General features: G+C 42.8%; 1 protein-coding gene across 9 annotated transcripts in view; it reads left to right on the top strand.

Moving 5' to 3' along the window:
• PDZD2 (PDZ domain containing 2) overlaps positions 1-10837 on the top strand; it is a 466872-nt gene extending 456035 nt beyond the window's left edge. For all 9 annotated transcript variants that reach the window (XM_032279027.1, XM_032279030.1, XM_032279029.1 and 6 more), the window contains 2 exons: positions 1856-1990; positions 7978-10837. In XM_032279027.1, coding sequence (XP_032134918.1) covers positions 1856-1990; positions 7978-8144 — 302 coding nt within the window. In that variant the 3' untranslated portion in view covers positions 8145-10837. The remainder of the gene's footprint in view (positions 1-1855; positions 1991-7977) is intronic.
• The last annotated feature ends 8139 nt before the right edge of the window (positions 10838-18976 follow it).

Genomic DNA, 18976 nt, shown 5'->3' with positions numbered 1-18976 from the left:
AGAGCCTCAGAATCACGTGCAGCGTCTGTTTCTCCGGTGCTGGCCGTTTAATGCCCTGTTAAGTACCGCAGACATGTGGAGTACCATTCACTTTGGCGTTCAGGGGTAATGTCTTTTTTTAATCGAGAGGGCAAAGCAGAGCGTATGGGTCAGGCATTGCCTTTAGGGAAGGGCCTTTTGTTCTTTCTCCACATCTCTCTCTGATAAAGTCGGGGGTTACTGGATTCCTTTCTACAGCTTGGCTTCCTTGTGGCCTGAGCTGTTTATAGTCCTTGCTGAAAATGGCTCCGATTTCATGGAACAGATGAGGAACGCTTCTTGTCCAGATGCGTCCGCAGTCATGCCCCAGTCTGTGTCATTTCACTTTCCCTCTTCCAGAGGGCTGATGCTGTCCCCACTACAGGGAAACACCTTGGTCATCAGACCTTATCATGCTTGCCTTTCCCCTGGAACTGTCTCGACTGCTTGGTGGATTTTCAGTGGCATCCTAGTAAACTGTCAAAGGAAACCACTTGGCACTTAATCCTCACAGCTGCCAGTTTTGAAGCCTCCTGAACTCAGAACTGGATGGTCCTCCTGTCATTTATAGTCACTCAGTATTTCTGCAGCAACTTCAGGGCCTCTGGCCTCAAAGCAGACCCTGCAGAGCTATGAAATGCTGAGCACCTGGAGGCTTCACCTCGCTCAGATTCCTCTTCTTCAGTCTTCCTAAGCCAGGTCTACCTGGGCCTAGCAGTTATTCCTCACCATACAGTGACAGCGTCCAACTAGGGGCCTGGTGCAGTAGGCTGCACAGTAGAGACGCTGGAGTGCTTTCAAAGCCTTGATGCCCAGGAAATTCCCCAGCTCAATTAAATCAGAAATGCTGAGCGGTGGGAGCCATGCACCTTTTCACGATCCCAGGTGACTGCAGTATGCAGCCAGAGTCGAGCCACTGCAGTAGACCGTCTTCCTGTTGAAAAAGCATGCTGCTCCCAGCATTAGTCAGTGTCCTTCAGACCCTGTGGAGTGGCTGTCTTTAAACCACGACAATGGACTGGTTTTTATGTCCAAAGAAGACAATGCTAGCTTGGCCTCAGCCCTAGTGAACGCATGTGGTCCTTCCTCTGCATCCCAGTCAACTAAGTGTGCCTTTGCAGTCAGCTCTGATGTCCTTGGCTGATATGGCAGGTGAGGGAGGGAAGTACAAGCAAGTTTACAATCCTGATTCAAACCCAGCCCACCTTCCCCCAACCAGCACACACAGCAGGCATCACCATGGAAACGCATCTCCCCACCATGCAGCAAGATGCCAGTGGAGCCAGTGTGTCTGTGAAGACAGCCATAGCCTGAGGCAGGGTTTCCCTTTGCAGGAGCAGGAGTGGCAGGAGCCAGGGAGGCAGGAAGCTCAGGGTTCCTGGGGGCTTGGGGTCCATTCTAACAGTCTCACATGAGGCTAGGCATTTGTACCAGAGAGTGATGTTCTGCTGCCAGGGTTGGCAGAAAATCAAATTTGGAGTCCCCAGGTGTGACTTCAGTCCTCACTGACAAGTGCATTGCCAGTGTGGAGGTTTAACAAGAACACTTTGCCTTCTGGGGATTTCTGCTTGGGTATAAAAGCCTTTGCCAGTACTTGCAGAAAACACACAGAACAAAGGATGCAAGCACAGCAGTAACACAGCCAGGAGGGCAGCTCCAAAGCCGGGAGGCCAGCAGTGCTACTGGGCTCAAATGCTGTTAGAAGCACCTCAAGATAGATGGGACTCGAGGGTGCCAGGAGCACATGGGGCTCAAGGCAATGCCTCCAGGGGGACTGGGACAGGTGGCATGATGAACAACCTGTCATTTTTGTCTTGACACATGGCTGCTGCTGCAGGGAGAAGCGTGGCTGTACATGATGCCGTGTGTGTGGAAGTGCTGAAGACCTCAGCTGGGCTGGGACTGAGTCTGGATGCGGGAAAATCGTCTGTGATGGGAGACGGGCCCTTGGTCATTAAAAGAGTGTACAAAGGTAACATCCTAGAAAACCCAGTCAGCCTTTTATCACCCGTCATGTTTCCATGGATGTCTCAGTGAAAAAATCCATGCCTTCCATTTAGAAATCAAATTTGTTTTTAAAAGTCTGAACTGTTTTTAATGCTTTGTGACACATAAGGTTTATTCTGTATTGACACGTATCAACTCATGCCATCCACATGGCAACCCTATCAGGTGGGTGCCATCATTATCCGCATTTTACAAAAGGGGAAACCGAGCCACGTAGGTCACACAGTTGTAAGTGGGAACCAGGCTACAGCGCAGGCAGTCTGGCGCCAGAGCCTCTCTGGGTCCCTCTCTCTCATGTGAACACACCACACTAAGTAACACCATTAGACTTCCCAGTTAGGAGTACTGAATAATGGCCAAGATCTCATTGACTTAAAACTTGTAAATGCTAGACTGCAAGAAAGTAATATAGTCCAAGCATAGTCTTTGTGGGAAAAAAAGCAAGATGGGAGGTATTATTGACATGGTTGGTAAATACACATCTCTCTGTCAACTTGTATAATTCATTTTATGGTCTTGGGCAGTTTTCAAAATCTTAGATTAACTCATATGATTGTACTAATATTAAAAAGTATAATTGTATGGACAATATATGTAATTATACTTGCAAATAAATCAGAAACCATTTAAAGTTACAGAATGTGACAAAGTAAGTCAGCAAGTAACAAGGCTAATTCTTGGCTAAGGATTGTTGTTTCTTTAAATGACCATCTAGTTAGTTAATGAACTTGAGACATTTCTGCAATTGCATAGGAATCCCAAAGCCTCTCTCCACTCTTGACATGTGTTAATAGGAAAAAAAAAAACAACTTTATGGATCAAAAGTGGAAATGAAGCTTCTCTGGTCAGCAGGCTGCATCCTTGGGGTGCAGAGGAAGCAGAGGATGAGAAAGAACTCTGCACTGAAGGCTGGGGCTTCATGCCCACCCAGGAGCAGGGGCTGAGCACCCACGGTAGCCTGGGACTCGCTCTTTTGCCAGTGGACTGTGATCACTACAGGTCTGCTTTACTTGAGTGGCAGCCGGGACTTCTGCTGCTCCCCGCTCCTGGGGCAAGCAGAAGACAGGCATACATCTGGAGTCAGGTCTCTGTTATGTGTGATATGTGAACAAATAGTACCAGGGCAGGGTAAAGAGAAAACCTCAGACTCATCAAATTGACTGTTCAAGTTAGAACAGCAGCAGGAGGAGAACCAGGCTCAGGCAAGCACATGGCAACTCGACTGTAAGAGCCCTCGCAAGAGATGGCTCTTAGACTAAGGGGTACAGGGCAACATCCACTGCCACCAGACCTAACAAACAGGATGGCCCATTCACGATGGAGGCAGGAATGTTACCCATCAAACAAGACCAAGAGGGTATTCAGAAGGAGCAAGCAGATACGTTTAAAAAAAAAAAAAAGCTGGGCGTGGTAATGCATGCCTACAGTCTCAGCTCCTTGGACTGCTTGAGCCCCAGGAGTTCAGTACCACCCTGAACAGCAGAGCAAGACCCTACCTCTTATGCACACATCCCCTCATTAGTGAAAATGGAGTTAAATATATTTTTAAATTAATGAATAGTAAAAAGGAGACTAAATCCATGTGAAGACAATTTGTAAACACAGAAGAAACCATTAAAAAATGTAGTGTAGGGAAATAAAGAGATGATTACAAAAAGGTAATTGAGAGCGTTCCAGAAGGAAAAAATAGGATGAGAGGAAATATTTGAAGAAGTCGTGACAAAGACTTTTCCAGAAGTGAAAAAGTGACAAGACTATGCAGACTGAAAAACTCAACAGTCTGAATTTATTTAAAAAAAAAAAAAAAAAACCCAAGCCTTGTTAGCCAGGCAAATCACAAGGTCAAGATTGAGACTGTCCCAGCCAACATGGTGAAATCCTGGCTCTATTAAAAATACAAAAATTAGCCGGGTGTGGTGGCACATGCCTATAATGCTAGCTACTCAGGACGCTGAGGCAGGAGAATAGCTTGAACCAGGGAGTCAGAGGTTGCATTGAGCTGAGATCATGCCCCTGCACTCCAGCCTGGTGACAGAGTGAGACTCCATCTCAAAAAAATACACACAGCCAGGTGCGGTGACTCATGAATCATGGATTTCATGCCAGTATTTTGGGAGGCTGAGGTGGGCAGATCACCTGAGGTCAGAAGTTCAAGACCAGCCTAGCCAACATGGTGAAACCCATTTCTAGTAAAAATGTAAAAATTAGCTGCGCATTGTGGCGCATGCCTGTAATCCCAGCTACTCAGGAGGCTGAGGCAGGAGAATCGCTCGAACCCAGAAGGAGACTTATGTCTAAAAATATATATGTATAAAATGTCTGTTATATGGCAAAATGTATAAGCAAATATAAAAATAAGTGATTAGAAGATATTTGCAGTATATTTAATCAACAAAGGGTTGATATCCAGAATAGGCAGGGCACTGTGACTCATACCTATAGTCCCAGCACTTTGGGGACCAAGGTGGGCAGATCACTTGAGCCCAGGAGTTCAAGACCAGTCTGGGCCCCATGGCAAGACTCCATCTCTACAAAAAATACAGAAATTACCCAGGTGTTGTGGCACGCACCTATAGTCCCAGCTACTCAGTAGGCTGAGGTGGGAGAATCGCTTGAGCCAGGAAGTCGAGGCTGCCATGAGCCACGATTGTGCCACAGCACTCCAGCCTGAGTGACAGAGGGAGATTTTGTCTCAAAAAAAAAAAAGCGGAATATGTAAAGAACTATATAATTCAGTAAAAAAAATACAAAAGAAAATTTGGGTAAAGAAAACAAGAGAAAATTGACAGAAGTTAAAACCTAGGTGGCCAAGAAACACAGGAAGATGCTCAAACTTACATGTATCAAATGAAAAGTATAAATATGCTGGGTGAGGTGATCACACCTGTAATCCCAGCACTTTGGGAGGCCGAGGCAGGCGGGTCATGAGGTCAGGAGTTTGAGACCAACATGGTAAACCTCGTCTCTACTAAAAATACAAAAATTAGCCAGGCTTGGTGTCACATACCTGTAATCCCAGCCACTTGGGAGGCTGAGGCAGGAGAATCACTTGAACCCAGGAGGTGGAGGCTGCAGTGAGCCGAGATCAAGCCACTATACTCTAGCTGACAGAGCGAGACTCTGTCTCAAAATAATACATTAGAAATCATTCTTTTAATCTATCAAGTTGGCCAAAAATAAAAATCTCATACTATGATGTGTTGGCAAGGATGTGGAGAAAGGAAAGCACTCATTTTTTTTCTTATGCAAGTATATACTGGCTAATCTCTAAGGAAAATTTTAGCAGTGCTTATGAAAATGGAAGCTAAGAAACAATTTAAATTTCTATCTGCAGCTGAATAAAATATATTCATAAAAAGGAAAGCTAAATAGCAGTTGAAAAAATACATCTCTCTCTCTCTCATATATATATATATATATATATATATATAAGAACTGGGACCAGCTCAAAAACAGTGTTGAATGAAAAAAAAGCCAAATGCAGATTCTGCACTGTGTGACACCAATTCTCCATTAAGATTTAGTTTGGCCTCATGTAATAGGAAATCCAAAATAACAGTGGTTTAAATGAGAGAATTTATTTATCTCTTGTGTAAAAAGTCCAAACGCTGGCAAACGTTTGCTTTGTACAACACTGAATGTTTCCTAAAGGAGCAGTCCCCAACCTTTTTGGCACCAGGGACTGGTTTTGTGAAAGACAGTTTTTCCACAGTGAGGGGTCGGGCGGGGGATAGTTTTAGGATGATTCTGGTGCATCACATTTGTGTACTTTATTATTACATTGTAATATATAATGAAATAATTATACAAATCACCATCATGTAGAATCCGTGGGGGTCCTGAACTTGTTTTCCTGCAACTAGACATCCCACCTGGGGGTGGCAGGAGACAGTGACAGATCATCAGGCATTAGATTCTCATAAGGAAAATGCAACCTACATTCCTCGCATGCGCAGCTCACAATAGGGTTCATGCTCTCGTGAGAATCTAATGCCGCTGCTGATCTGACAGGTGGCAGAGCTCAGGTGGTAATGTGAGCGATGGAGACAGACAGGCTGTAAATACAGAGGAAGCTTCACTCCCTCACCCACTGCTATGCAGCCCGCCTGCTACCAGTCTGTGGCCCAGGGGTTGAGGAGCCCTGTCCTAGGGGGGTTCCCCTACTTCATCTCTTTCAGTCCTTCTAACAGCCTAGCAAGATAACAAGACCGATATCATCATTTTGCAGATGAGAAAATTGAAGTTTAGTGAGATTTGTAGCTTGCCTAAAGTTACAGATTTGAGACCAAAACCTAGTCCCATTGCTCCCTTGGTGTGTGTCACACTATTCTGGTTGGCTGGAACCCCCCCATGCCCTGAGGCCCACGTGAACACTCAAAATTCATTTGTTTCACCTAACCTGCTTGGGGCCTTTAGTTAATATGCTAGAACAGGGCAGTGGGTACATATATTAACACAAGTATAACTGGTTCTTTGGTCCTTCCAATAACATATCTCAAGAAAAGCAGTGACCGGGACCAAATCATTCTCCTGGGGCCCACTACGGGGCTGATATTGGCGAGATCTCTCTTCTACTATATCTGTCTCTATCATTAACCACGGAAAATGTTTTTGTCCTTGGGTGGGTTGGATTTCTTCCAAGCTGTATTTTAATTTTATCACATAATACTTGATTTCAACAGTGATTTTCAGTAATTTAGGATGAAATTGGCCAGGCGCAATGGCTCACGCTTATAATCCCAGCACTGTGGGAGGCCATGGCCGGCAGATCACCTGAGGTCAGGAGATGGAGACCATCCTGGCTAACACAGTGAAACTCCGTCTCTACTAAAAATACAAAATAATAATAATAATAATTAGTCTGGTGTGGTGGCAATCACCTGTAGACCCAGCTACTGGGGAGGCTGAGGCAGGAGAATCGCTTGAGCCCGGGAGGCGAAGGTTGCAGTGAGCCAAGCTCATGCCACCGCACTCCAGTCTGGGAGCCAGTGCAATACTCCATCTCAAAAAAAAAAAAAAAAAAAAGGGACGAAATCAATACATCTGCTCAGTCTTTTGAGGTCTAATCAAAATTTCTGAGATAATTTTTATTTTCACACTTGGGAATTTTTCTTTCAATGCTGATTTTTCCCCACGATGCCTCTGTAGCTGGTGTACCTTTCTTCTTCAGTGTCATTGTTCAGAAGTTTATGTGTGAAAACATAAATGGAGGGCTTCCACTTGCATTTTTTCAAAGCTCATACAAAGCTACACAAAGGTATAATGTGAAGATGCTGAGCTCTGTAAGTAGTCTCCAGGGTCACTGATGAGCACGTAAGCAATCACTGATTCTCAGAACTTGCATGTATCAGCCAAAATCTGTTAACAATTAGAAGCTGACAGCCTGGGCAACATAATGAGACTCCATCTCTACCAAAAATATTAAAAAGTAGCCAGGTATGGTGGTGTGTGCCCGTGGTCACAGCTACTCTGGAGGCTGAGGTGAGAGGATCACTTGAACCCAGCAAGGCGGAGGCTGCAGTGAGCTGAGACGGAACCACTCCACTCCAGCCTGGGTGACAGAGTGAGACACTGTCTCAAAAAAAACAAAAAAAGTTGAGCCTCTTTTTCTGTGTTTACTGGCTGTTTGGATTTTAGCTGTTGATTTCCTTTGCCCAACTTTGTGTTGTTGACTTGCAGTTTTTTAGTCTGGATATTAACCATTTGTTGATTAAATACATTGAAAATATCTTCCTTTTCTCGGTTGCTTATTTTTATCTTGCTTATGTTTGTGGGGGGAAGAGCTAGAGTTGAATTGTTTTATGTAGACCAGTTTTATGGATTTTTTTTGTGTTCTAAGAAACACTTCTCTATTCAACAATAATATATTTAGAGATTTTTCTCATTAAGTTTACTTAGGATTTTTGAATACTGTGAAACTGTCAAGCCATTATTCTGTGTTTATTCTCACAGGAGGTGCAGCTGAACAAGCTGGAATAATAGAGGCTGGAGATGAAATTCTTGCTATTAATGGAAAACCTCTGGTCGGGCTCATGCACTTCGATGCCTGGAATATTATGAAGTCTGTCCCAGAAGGACCTGTGCAGTTATTAATTAGAAAGCATAGGAATTCTTCATGAATTTTAACAAGAACCTTTTTCTCAGTTTTTTTTTCTTTAGCAAATCAGAGTGACTTCTTTAAACTACAGGTTCTTGAAATGGCCAACGCTGGTATAGACAAGAACTATAAAAATCTGCAAGCTTGTGCTTACAACACATGAAGTCTGACTTTCTATATGTGCAGCAGCAATGACATGAACTCCAGAAGCCGCCTACCTGGATCACCCAGGCCAGGAGGGTCCCTTTGTTCCAGTGCCTGTTCCCTACCATTATGTTTACTGATGGAGATACGAGATGTGACATACCCTTCTTTATTTGAAATACTTAGCTAGACCTTTGATTCCTTCTTCCCAACATACCCAATCCTGGTGATTAGGTAACTAAGAGTCTGAGGGGGACACAAATGTCACACCTAAGAGGACTATCATTTTATATGATTTTGTAAGTAAATGACAGAATGCTTTTAGGCACATTCAATGGAAGGAGGAGCTGCAGGTCTGTATATGTTACCCTGAAAAGAGAAAGAGACTTAAAAAAAAAAAAAATGAATTATGACCTGTTAGGCTGAGCTCAGGAATTATTCAAAAACGAAAAAGCAAAATAGAGTATTTTTTAGAGAGTGTAATGTATAACGTACGTATGCAGAGTTCAAGTCAATAGGTTACTGATCACCATGAAGTATTGATCATTTTCTATCTATCTCTAAAAGTGTAAGCCATAAGGCTGTTTTACAGAATAGCACTTCTGATAAACTGTATTAAATAGCCATGAGCTTCACTGCTTAGAGGCAGCAGAAAGGTCAGCATCTGAAAGCACCTTATAAGTAATTTTTGAACCTGTCTTGGTTAAGTTCTTGAATTCAAGACTGGTCAGTACAAGAGCAGGCAAAAATACCACAGTCACTGGGTTTCCATTTCTGTATTTGATGTACTCCAACCACAAATTTAAATTTTTAGAAATCAAGTATCTTTCTAAGTGTCCTTGGCTTTATAAACATAGACATTATATTTACAATCCAAATAGGGGAGCTTAATGGAATCCTTTGAGGAGACTGGTTCTTCTCTTTCCCAACATGTTTAGGAAATTCTAAGTATTGGATCTCTTTTCTTGACCTAGTATAATGGCAACTGCAGTGACTTAAGTTTTTGCTGTTTTCATTTTCCTGTTTTGCGATGTCCTCCTTTTGCCAAAAAATATTTTCCTGCAGAAGACTTGTGACTCACGCTGCTCGTGAAACTCACCCTGGCCACTCCTCCTCTGGCGGCATGAGCTGCTCCCCAGTAGCTATTCTCATTTGATGTTCTGTTCGTCGTCAGAGTTGGCTCTTTTCCTCTCATACTGTACCTTATTTTCTTAAATTCCAAACCCTCATCAGGTCATCAAGAGGAGGAACAACATGGAGAAACAGGGTGAGTCAAGGTAAGGGGGCAGAACTATGTAGTTACAAGCCAGATCTTTAGCGGCACAAAGCAACCCATTGAGTACTGAGAATATGAGTGGAGAATGCATTTGCCGTACCTGTATGCATGACACGAAAATTTTATGTTGGAGATACTTCTTTAAATAACTTGCAGTCTGGGTCTATGGCTATGACCCCAGATTCATGGAGGGGCTTTAGCTTTCAGCTTTGTAACATTTTTCTGAGTGATTAATCCCACTAAACATCTTTGAAGTTGGCCTGGAGAGGTCCTTCAGATGAGTGAAATATCTGGCTTGTCTGAGTCCAGATTTCTCATCAACCGGCAATACAAAGGAAAATATAGTACCGTAGTTAGTTAGAACGGTCTGATTGATTTAACTTCTACTTTTCACTACAGTTACAGGTAGGATACTGTAGGAAGTCAGTGCAAGGTGCATGCTTGATTGTTTTTTAAGTCTCTGGGGTCAGTTTTGTGGTTTCTGCTTTCTTGCCTTAAGACTATTTCAAGTCAACACTGAAAACTGCTTTTCGTCTCCACTCTTATAGCTGTGCCTAATAATAAGAAATGCACAGCCCTATGTGAACAAACAGGAACTTCTTGCGCAATGTGGAGCGAATGGAATGGCCTCCTTCTGAGAGTCCTTAATCCTCATCTCTGGAGTACACGGGCCGACCTCTGGCTTATTACATACATACACTATGCTAAAGTCATCAGTCACTTTATTACATCTTGCCAGAAGGTTTCCCCGGCCAGCAGTTGAAATTTAAGGGAAGAAGCAAAAGCTAAACTGTCTTTGACCCTAAGATAGAAAGCTATTTATTTGTCTTCAGTGTTCAAGGCATGACTAGTATTTCTAATTAGCCTAATTAATTCCCACACTTCCTAAAGTGAACACTAATGGTATTGTCCTACTAAAACTGTCATTGTTTTTTTTTTAAACTGGTCAGTCATTCACAATAAGCTATGAGGGTAAATATGTGTTATAACAAGTAAATCGTAGTTGCAAGAATATACCATGAAGATTAAAGTAGGTTGGGTTTCATTTCCATCTTCCCACACACATCTCATTGAATTTGATGGTTGACTTAATTGGCACCATAACTTTGTATGATATTATACATTATCCTTTATTTATGTAAAGTAAAATGCCTTATATATTAAAGAGTACGTGCAATAATATGAAATAGCCTGTACATTTAAAACATGTTGTCGCCAAGTTATATAAATCCACATCTCTGTAAACAACTTTTTAAAGTAATTTTAAAAAAATAAACACTCTGCTTACTACTTGATTTTTTTTTTCTATTTTGGCCATTATAGAGTATTATCGAGATAAGAAATGTGCATTGTCACCTAAATGAGTCAGGGGTACAAAGGCACTAGAACTCAAATTAGCCGTCCTTTTCCATGCCACACTCACAATCTTAACACAATCTAAAACTTTTCCACCTCAAAATCTTACAATTGAACGTCTTACTCTTTACTGTTTTGAGAGGGAGTCTCGCTCTGCCACCCAGGCTGGAGTACTGGAGTGCAGTGGCGAGATCTCTGCTCACTGCAACCCCCACCTACCAGGTTCAAATGATTCTCCTGCCTCCGCCTCTGGAGTAGCTGGGACTACAGGCGCACACCACCACATGCAGCTAATTTTTGTATTTTCATTAGAGATGGGGTTTCACCATGTTGGCCAGGATGGTCTTGATCCCTTGACCTCGTGATCCGCCTGCCTTGGCCTCCCAAAATTCTAGGATTACAGGTGTGAGCCACTGCGCCAGGCCAAATGTCCTACGCTTACCGCAAGCTCCCAGCCTTCTGGTCACTTCTCCCACTTCACTTTCAACAAGCCCCTGACGGTTTTCTCCCTGTCAGAACTCCACCCTTCCATTCCCTTCTCAGACTAGAACCCTAGCATAGCACAGCAATCTCTGCCCAGCGTACAGGCTTAGATCCCTTGCCCCACTGTTCTACCAGGCGATCCTGGATCTTTCCAAATAGCCAGCATCTTGGTGCCTATAACCCTAGAGAAAAATCCCACAACTAGACAGAATGCTGCTGCTGTAAATTCATGGATTCCAGCCTTAACTGGATCCTTGCTGCCACTCAGCACTTCTCGCCTTTTCAGTTTTTTCTCACATTTTTCACAATGACTAATGTTTGTTTTCTCAAAAACCATACCCATTCACCTTCCCCCTCCTACCTGGGATGATCTGGGATCCTACTTCACAGAGCCAAATAAAAAGCATCTATTTAGGTGCGTGTGTGTTTGATATGGAGTCTTGCTCTGTCACCAAAGCTGGAGTGTAGTGGCGTGATCTCAGTTCACTGCAACCTCCACCTCCCGGGTTCAAGGGATTCTCCTTCCTCAGCCTCCTAAGTAGCTGGGATTATAAGCACGCGCCACCTCGCCCAGCTAATTTTTGTATTTTTAGTGGAGACAGAGTTTTGACATGTTGGTCAGGCTGGTCTCGAACTCCTGACCTCGTGATCTGCCCGCCTCAGCTTCCCAAAGTGCTGGAATTACAGGTGTGAGCCACCGCACCCAGACTAGGTGCCCTGGTTTTAAGATGGAGATATTAACCTACAGTAGCCCACAGAAAAAGGCAAGATTGCATCTTGCAGAAATCCCAGAACAGGACCCAGCATGTGACCTGGCCTCAGACTGGAGGAACTCTGGGATTCATGGGTTCTCACCCAGCACCCTCCCCAATTCAGGTTTGTTTCTGCTGGTCACAGTATCCTAATCCCCAGTCCTCACCTGTTCTTTACCTAGAAATCGCCTATGAAGGTCATTTGTCCTCATTTCGGCCCCATTCAATATCACAAAGTTTCTCTGGACATACAAGATATTGCCTGCCTGATTTTCTATATACATCCTGAAATCAAAATTCTGATTGGTTCCCTCCTGCCTCTACTTGGGTAGAGCTTTTTCCTAGGAGACAGAGTTCTTGTTTGCATAACTCACCTCCGTGAAACTCAATGAAATGAACAAATACAGAGGGAAACTCTAGTAGTTTTAAATGGAAAATAGCCACAAACCCATTATATGAAATGGAAAACTACATACCAAGTATAAGATCTAAAACCAGGCCAGGGATGGTGGCCCACTCCTATAATCCCAGCACTTGGGGAGGCCAAGGCAGGCAGATCACTTGAAGTCAGGAGTTTGAGACCAGCCTGGCCAACATGGTGAAACCCCATCTATACTAAAAATACAAAAAATTAGCTGGGCATGGTGGCAGATGTCTGTAATCCCAGCTACTCAGGAGGCTGACGCAGGAGAATAGTTTGAACCAGGGAGGCAGAGGTTGCAGTGAGCCAAGAATTGGCAACTGTACTCCAAGCCTGGGCAACGGAGTGAAACTCCATTTCCAAAAAAAAGCTAAGATCAAACTGAAGGAGAACAATGAAATGAAATACAATTCTTGCTGAATGAGAGAGCATAGGTGGCATGAATGAGAGTTCTGAAGACCACCACCAAAATCCTTAACTTGGAGAAAGGGGACTACTGAGGTTGAGCCCTTTAAGAAGCAGGCTGAAGGCCAGGTGTGGTAGCTCACACCTGTAGTCCCAGCACTTTGGGAGGCTGAGGCAGGTTGATCACCTCAGGTCAGGAGTTCAAGACCAGCCTGGCCAAGATGGCGGAACCCCATGTCTACTAAAAATAAAAAAATGAGCTGGGTGTAGTGTGTGCCTATAATCCCAGGTACTTGGGAGGCTAAGGCAGGAGAATCGCTTGAATGTGGGAAGCAGAGGTTGCGGTGAGCCGAGATCGCACCACTGTGTTACAGCCTGGGTGGCAGAGTAAGACTCTGACTCCCCCCACCCACCAAAAAAAACCAGGCTGAAGCTGAACCGGAGTCATCTTCATGCCTCAGAATGGCAGGGAAGGTGAGATTGAAGAAGGGGAATCATTTTCATCTTCCCAGACACCTAGTGGTCAGTCTAAGCAGGCCAAAGGAGTAACAGGAAAGGAAATGGCCAGATTTGAGGGGAGCTCCCACCAGATAGGACCCTGATTCAGTAAGAGATTGGCTGCCCCAGCTCACCCTTGCTCCATAAATTCCATGGCCACTATCACTCCACATACCCTCCTGATCCCTTCAAAACAGCTGAATATCTCAAAGACTAAAATCAGCTAGTACCCAGTTTCCTTCTTTTGTCCTAAGAGATGATTTGAACAATGCTTAAACACAGAGAGCTATAAAGGATCCACCACTGACCGATCTTGAGCAAATGGCAGGCTTAGTAGAATTCACTTACCCCCATTAAATAATCAAAGTCAGCAAGGGTCCTACTTATGAATTCAGAACAGGTAAAGACAAGGGAGGAGAAGACAGGGAGTGAAACACAATTATGTGAAAGGCAGATTAAAAAAATATAACTTTGATCATGACTCAGAAAAAGAATTCTAAATACAAACTTTTGTCTTCTCAACGTACTTAAGTAAATGTGGCTTCTAAGAATCACAAGATTAAAAGAGCAGTAAGAAAACTTGATGAAAACAGATCTGGTAAACCAAACCAATCACCTTACCAAAAAGCCACATTAGAAGCAACAAGTCAAATCAAATTGTAGACATCTAAGTGACATTGAAGATTAACTTGAAAAATCCTGATTAAATGTTAGCTAATAGAATTCTGCAGTACATTAAAGAAAATATGCACAACTGATGTTAATTCCAGGAATATGTGAACAGTTTGAATTTAAGAAGCTATAGACATTACATTAACAAGACAAAAGAGAAAAAGAATCATCATGAAAGATGTTCACAGGCCGGGCACAGTGGCTCACACCTGCAACCCCAGCACTTTGGGAGGCTGAGGCAGATGGATCACCTGAGGTCAGGAGTTCAAGACCAGCCTGGCCAATGTGGTGAAACCCCATCTCTACTACAAATATAAAAATTAGCCAGACATGGTGGCACACACCTGTAACCCCAGCTACTTGGGAGGCTGAGGCAGGAAAATCACTTGAACCTGGGAGGTGGAGGTTGCAGTGAGCCGAAATCGTGCCACTGCATTCCAGCCTGGGCGACAAGAGCGAAACTCCATGTCAATAAATGAAAGAGGGAAAAGGGAAGGGACAGGGGAAGGGGGAAGAGGAAGGGGAGGGGGGTGAGGGGAAGGAAGATGTCAACAGACATGTTAAAGCCTACATCATGCTCTAATGGAGGAACTCCAGAAACATTCCCATTAGTCAGGAATACACATGCCCACGAAAAGTATTACTGTTGAAAAGCAATGTTCTGGAGGTATAAGTCAATATAATCAGGTAAAATTTTATTTTTTGTAGAGACAGGGCTGGTCTCAAACTCCTCTCAAGTGATCCCCCCACCTCAGCCTCCCAAAGTTCTGGGATTACAAGTGTGAGCCACTGTACCAGGTCCAATTATGTAAAATTCTAAAAACAGATATAAATAACAAAAGTATTATTATTTGCACATGACAAAACTTGCGTACACATAAACACAAAAGTTGCAACAGAAAAACTACTAAAATAGAATTCAGTATGGTGGCTACAAAAATTAACATCCAGCAAAACAATAGTTTTTCTATAAATAATAACCAGTTAGAATATATCATGGGAGAAATATTCCATTATTAATGCCAGCAACTGAAAACACAAATTTATTCTTAGCAAGAACTGGCAAGACCTAAAAATATTATAAAACTCTATTAAGGGACATAAGAGATAACTTAAAAGGGGGGAGGGGTAAATGTACAGCTTATTTTTTTGCGGTGGGGACATAGTCTTGCTCTGTCACCCAGGTCGGAGTGCACAATCTCAGCTCACTGCAACCTCCACCTCTCGGGTTCAAGTGATTTTTCTGCCTCAGCCTCCTGAGTAGCTGGGATTACAGGTACACACCATTGCACCCAGCTAATATTTTTTGCATTTTCAGTAGAGACGGAGTATCATGATGTTGGCCAGGCAGGTCTTCAACTCCTGACCACAGGTGATCCGCCCACCTCGGCCTCCCAAAGTGCTGGGATTACAGGTGTGAGCCTCCACACCTGGCCATGTGTATAGCTTATTCTTGGACAGGATGACTCAATACTATAAAGATCTTAAATAAGTCCAATCATAATCTCAAATTTTTTAACTTGACAAAATTATCCTGAAGTCCATCTGGTAGGATAAATATGTAAAAATAGCCAGAAAAGAATTTGAAAATGCAGAATAAGAGGGGAACTGGCCCTATTAAAATATTATCAGAAATTTATTATGATTAAAATGGTGGCTCCTGTGCTCTAGAACTAGACAGGCAAACCACTAGAACACAAACCCAAATATATAATAATTCCCAATTCAGTAAAAAAGTGGCATTTAAAATCAGCAGCAACAAAACACCACACATACACCAATTATTCAATATATTCAATAACTGGTGTTGAAAAAATTGGCTAGGTATTTTGGAGAGAGGAAAAAGCTAGCTCATTTGCAGCAAAATCCCTGACATCAAAATAAAATTCCCAAAAGGTCAAAGATTTAAAAGCAAGAAAGGAAACAAAAACATTCCAAAAAAAACCCTAAATATATTGCTTTAATCATAAAGTGAATAAGCTCTTCTAAGCAGGAAGCTAAATTCCGAATCTACAAAGCAACAGACTCACTATTTAACCAGACTACATACAAACTAAAAACTACTGGGGGCTATCCCAGTGGATTCGAACAAGATGGCGGGAACACTGGCATAGTTTTCTATTCTTCCCATATCCTCACTGACACACCCAGGACACACACACACACACACACACACACACGCGCACACACAAGATAGAAAAACACAGTAAACATCCACAACAAAACTAGATACAAAGGTATCCCCACAAACTCCAAAATATACAAGTGGATAAGGATATGACTACCAAGACCAATTTGATATCACCGTCTGTGCAAGAGTAGAAGAAAGCAACACAGCAAGTGATGGCCCCATGACCCCACAAAATCACCAGGAAAGCTCAGAGGACCAGCGGGACAGCAGCAGCTGGGTGTGGAAGAGTTTTCATCCTCTCCTAGTGGGCAAGTGTGTGAAGTCTGCGATGGTGAAGGAAAGGGCTGATATAGGCTATGAACTCTCAAAACCCCACGCTGAGGAAAAACTATGGGAAACAGAATCCAAATTGAGCAGGACAAGAGCAAGGATCAAAAACAAAATTCAGTTAAAAGTATGTGAGGGGAGCAGATCCAGGTCTTTTCACTCCACCAAACAGAAGAGGGAGAGGCTAAAGTTAAGCTACTCCAACTCAAGTCTCTCTTGTAAAGTAACAGGAAAGGCAATTTCACGTAAAAAGGAGTAATAGAAGATAATCTTAGGTTAGATCCCATACAAAGTAGTTATAAGAAGAAAGAGGCTGAGTGCAATGGCTCACACCTGTAATCCCAGCACTTTGCAAGACTGAGGCAGGTGGATCACTTAAGCCCAGGTGTTCGAGACCAGCCTGGGTAACATGGCAAGATCCCTACTCTGCAAGAAATACTAAAAAATTAGCCAAGCAAGCTGGTACACTCCCGTGGTCCCAGCTACTCAAGAGGCTAAGGTGGGAGGATCGCTGGAACCCAGGAAGTCAAGCCTGCAGTGAGCCACGATCATGCCACTCACTACACTCTAGCCTGGGCAACGGAGTGAGACCCCCATCTTAAAAAAAAAAAAAAAAAAAAAAAAAAGTATAAGGAACAAATATAATCCCTACAGACAACAAAAGCACACCAGAAAGCTCTGCCCACAAAAATCAATGAGAAATATAACTCAATACCTCAGAATGAGCTAAAATAAAATATATCAAGATAATGACCTGGAATGTGAATACTATAAACTGAAACCAGAAAGACTCAGAAATCAGGTATTAAAACTCAGGAAAAAATTTAAGATAATTTCAGAAAAGATGAGTCCTTTGGAAAGATCATTCCCCGTGAATAAACCACAATAATGCCATAAGAGAAAGAGAAGAAATAAAAGGACAAGTACTTAAAGATCGGTAAGAAACAGAAGGAAAAAAACAGCAAAACAAACATGGAAGATGAGTCCCCCAAAAGGAAAACCTGAACAAGTGAACAGAAGACTAAAAATTTTTATTTTACTGAAATTGAGAATTAAAAAACGGTCAGCACTACATGTTGAAAGAACACACAATGTACTTGGGAATACTGGTCCAGAATAACCAAGAAGAAAACACATTCTAGTAACATTGGAAAAATACCGAGGAGAAAATATCCCATGAGCATCCAGGCAAAAACAACAAGGCAATTATGAGAGAAAGAAAATCATGATCATATAATAATCCCAGTACTATGTGACAGCAATGCTTTATGCTCAGAAAGAACATACTTTGGTTACTCAAAGAAAATGTGACTTAAGAACTTTATTGGCCAGGCACACTGGCTCACGCCTGTAATACCAGTATTTTGGGAGGCCAAGGTGGGCAGATCACAAGGTCAGGCATTCAAGACCAGCCTGACCAATACAGCAAAACCCCATCTCCACTAAAAATAAAAAAAATTAGCCAGGCATGGTGGTGGACACCTGTAATCCCAGCTACTCAGGCTGAGGCAGAAGAATGGCTTGAACCCAGAAGGCAGAGGTTGCAGTGGGCAGAGATCGCGCCACTGCACTCCAGCCTGGGCGACATAGTGAGACTTCATCTCAAAAAAAAAAAAAAAAAAAAAAAGAATTTATCCAAACATACCGACTTTCAAGTCAAAGGCTGCAGAAACTGCCATCAGCATACACAAATTCAGAACTGTTATTCTCACAAGCCCTTTCTGAAGAAACTAACAACAAATGAGCAAGGCAACCAAAATAACTGGACAGGCAGTGACACTGGAAATGGTGACGAGCATTAAATATGTATTTACTTGAAGAGCTGAGACTAAAGAAGTGTTAGAAGGGAAAGATTATATAATGACTAATGTTCTTCCAATGCAGACGTAGCCCAGCTACAAAAAGGGTAGTGGGGGAGGCGAGTGGGCCAAGCATATAAAAAAGATTTATTAAAAACTCATTTTTAAGTAATAATATTGCTGGGATAGTACTGACACTATTATTTTGAGAATGTGTGGAAACAAATGAACAACTGTGTGGTATCTTATCACTCATTTCCATCATTCTTGGTATGGAAAAGGAGAAGACAGAAACACCCCATAAATTCTAAATTTGAAGCTGAGTGTTGAGTGGGGTGGCTCACACCTATAATCCTAGCACTTTGGAAAGCTAAGACAGGAGGATCACTTGAGGCCAGGAGATCAAGACCAGCCTGGGAAATATAGCGAGACTCAATATCTACAAAAAATTTAAAAATTACCCAGGCATGGTGTCACATGCTTGTAGTCCTAGCTACTTGAGAGGCTAAGGCAGGAGGATCACTTGAGCCCAGGAGTTTGAGGCTGCAATGAGCCATATCAGGCCTGGGCAAAAGAGTGAGATCTTGTTC

The sequence above is a fragment of the Sapajus apella genome, unplaced genomic scaffold (assembly GCF_009761245.1).
Source record: "Sapajus apella isolate SASKATOON/1434 unplaced genomic scaffold, GSC_monkey_1.0 scaffold11, whole genome shotgun sequence".
Taxonomy (NCBI): Eukaryota; Metazoa; Chordata; class Mammalia; order Primates; family Cebidae; genus Sapajus; species Sapajus apella.
Note: the sequence above shows the minus strand (reverse complement) of the source record. Positions and strands in the feature narration are given on the sequence as shown.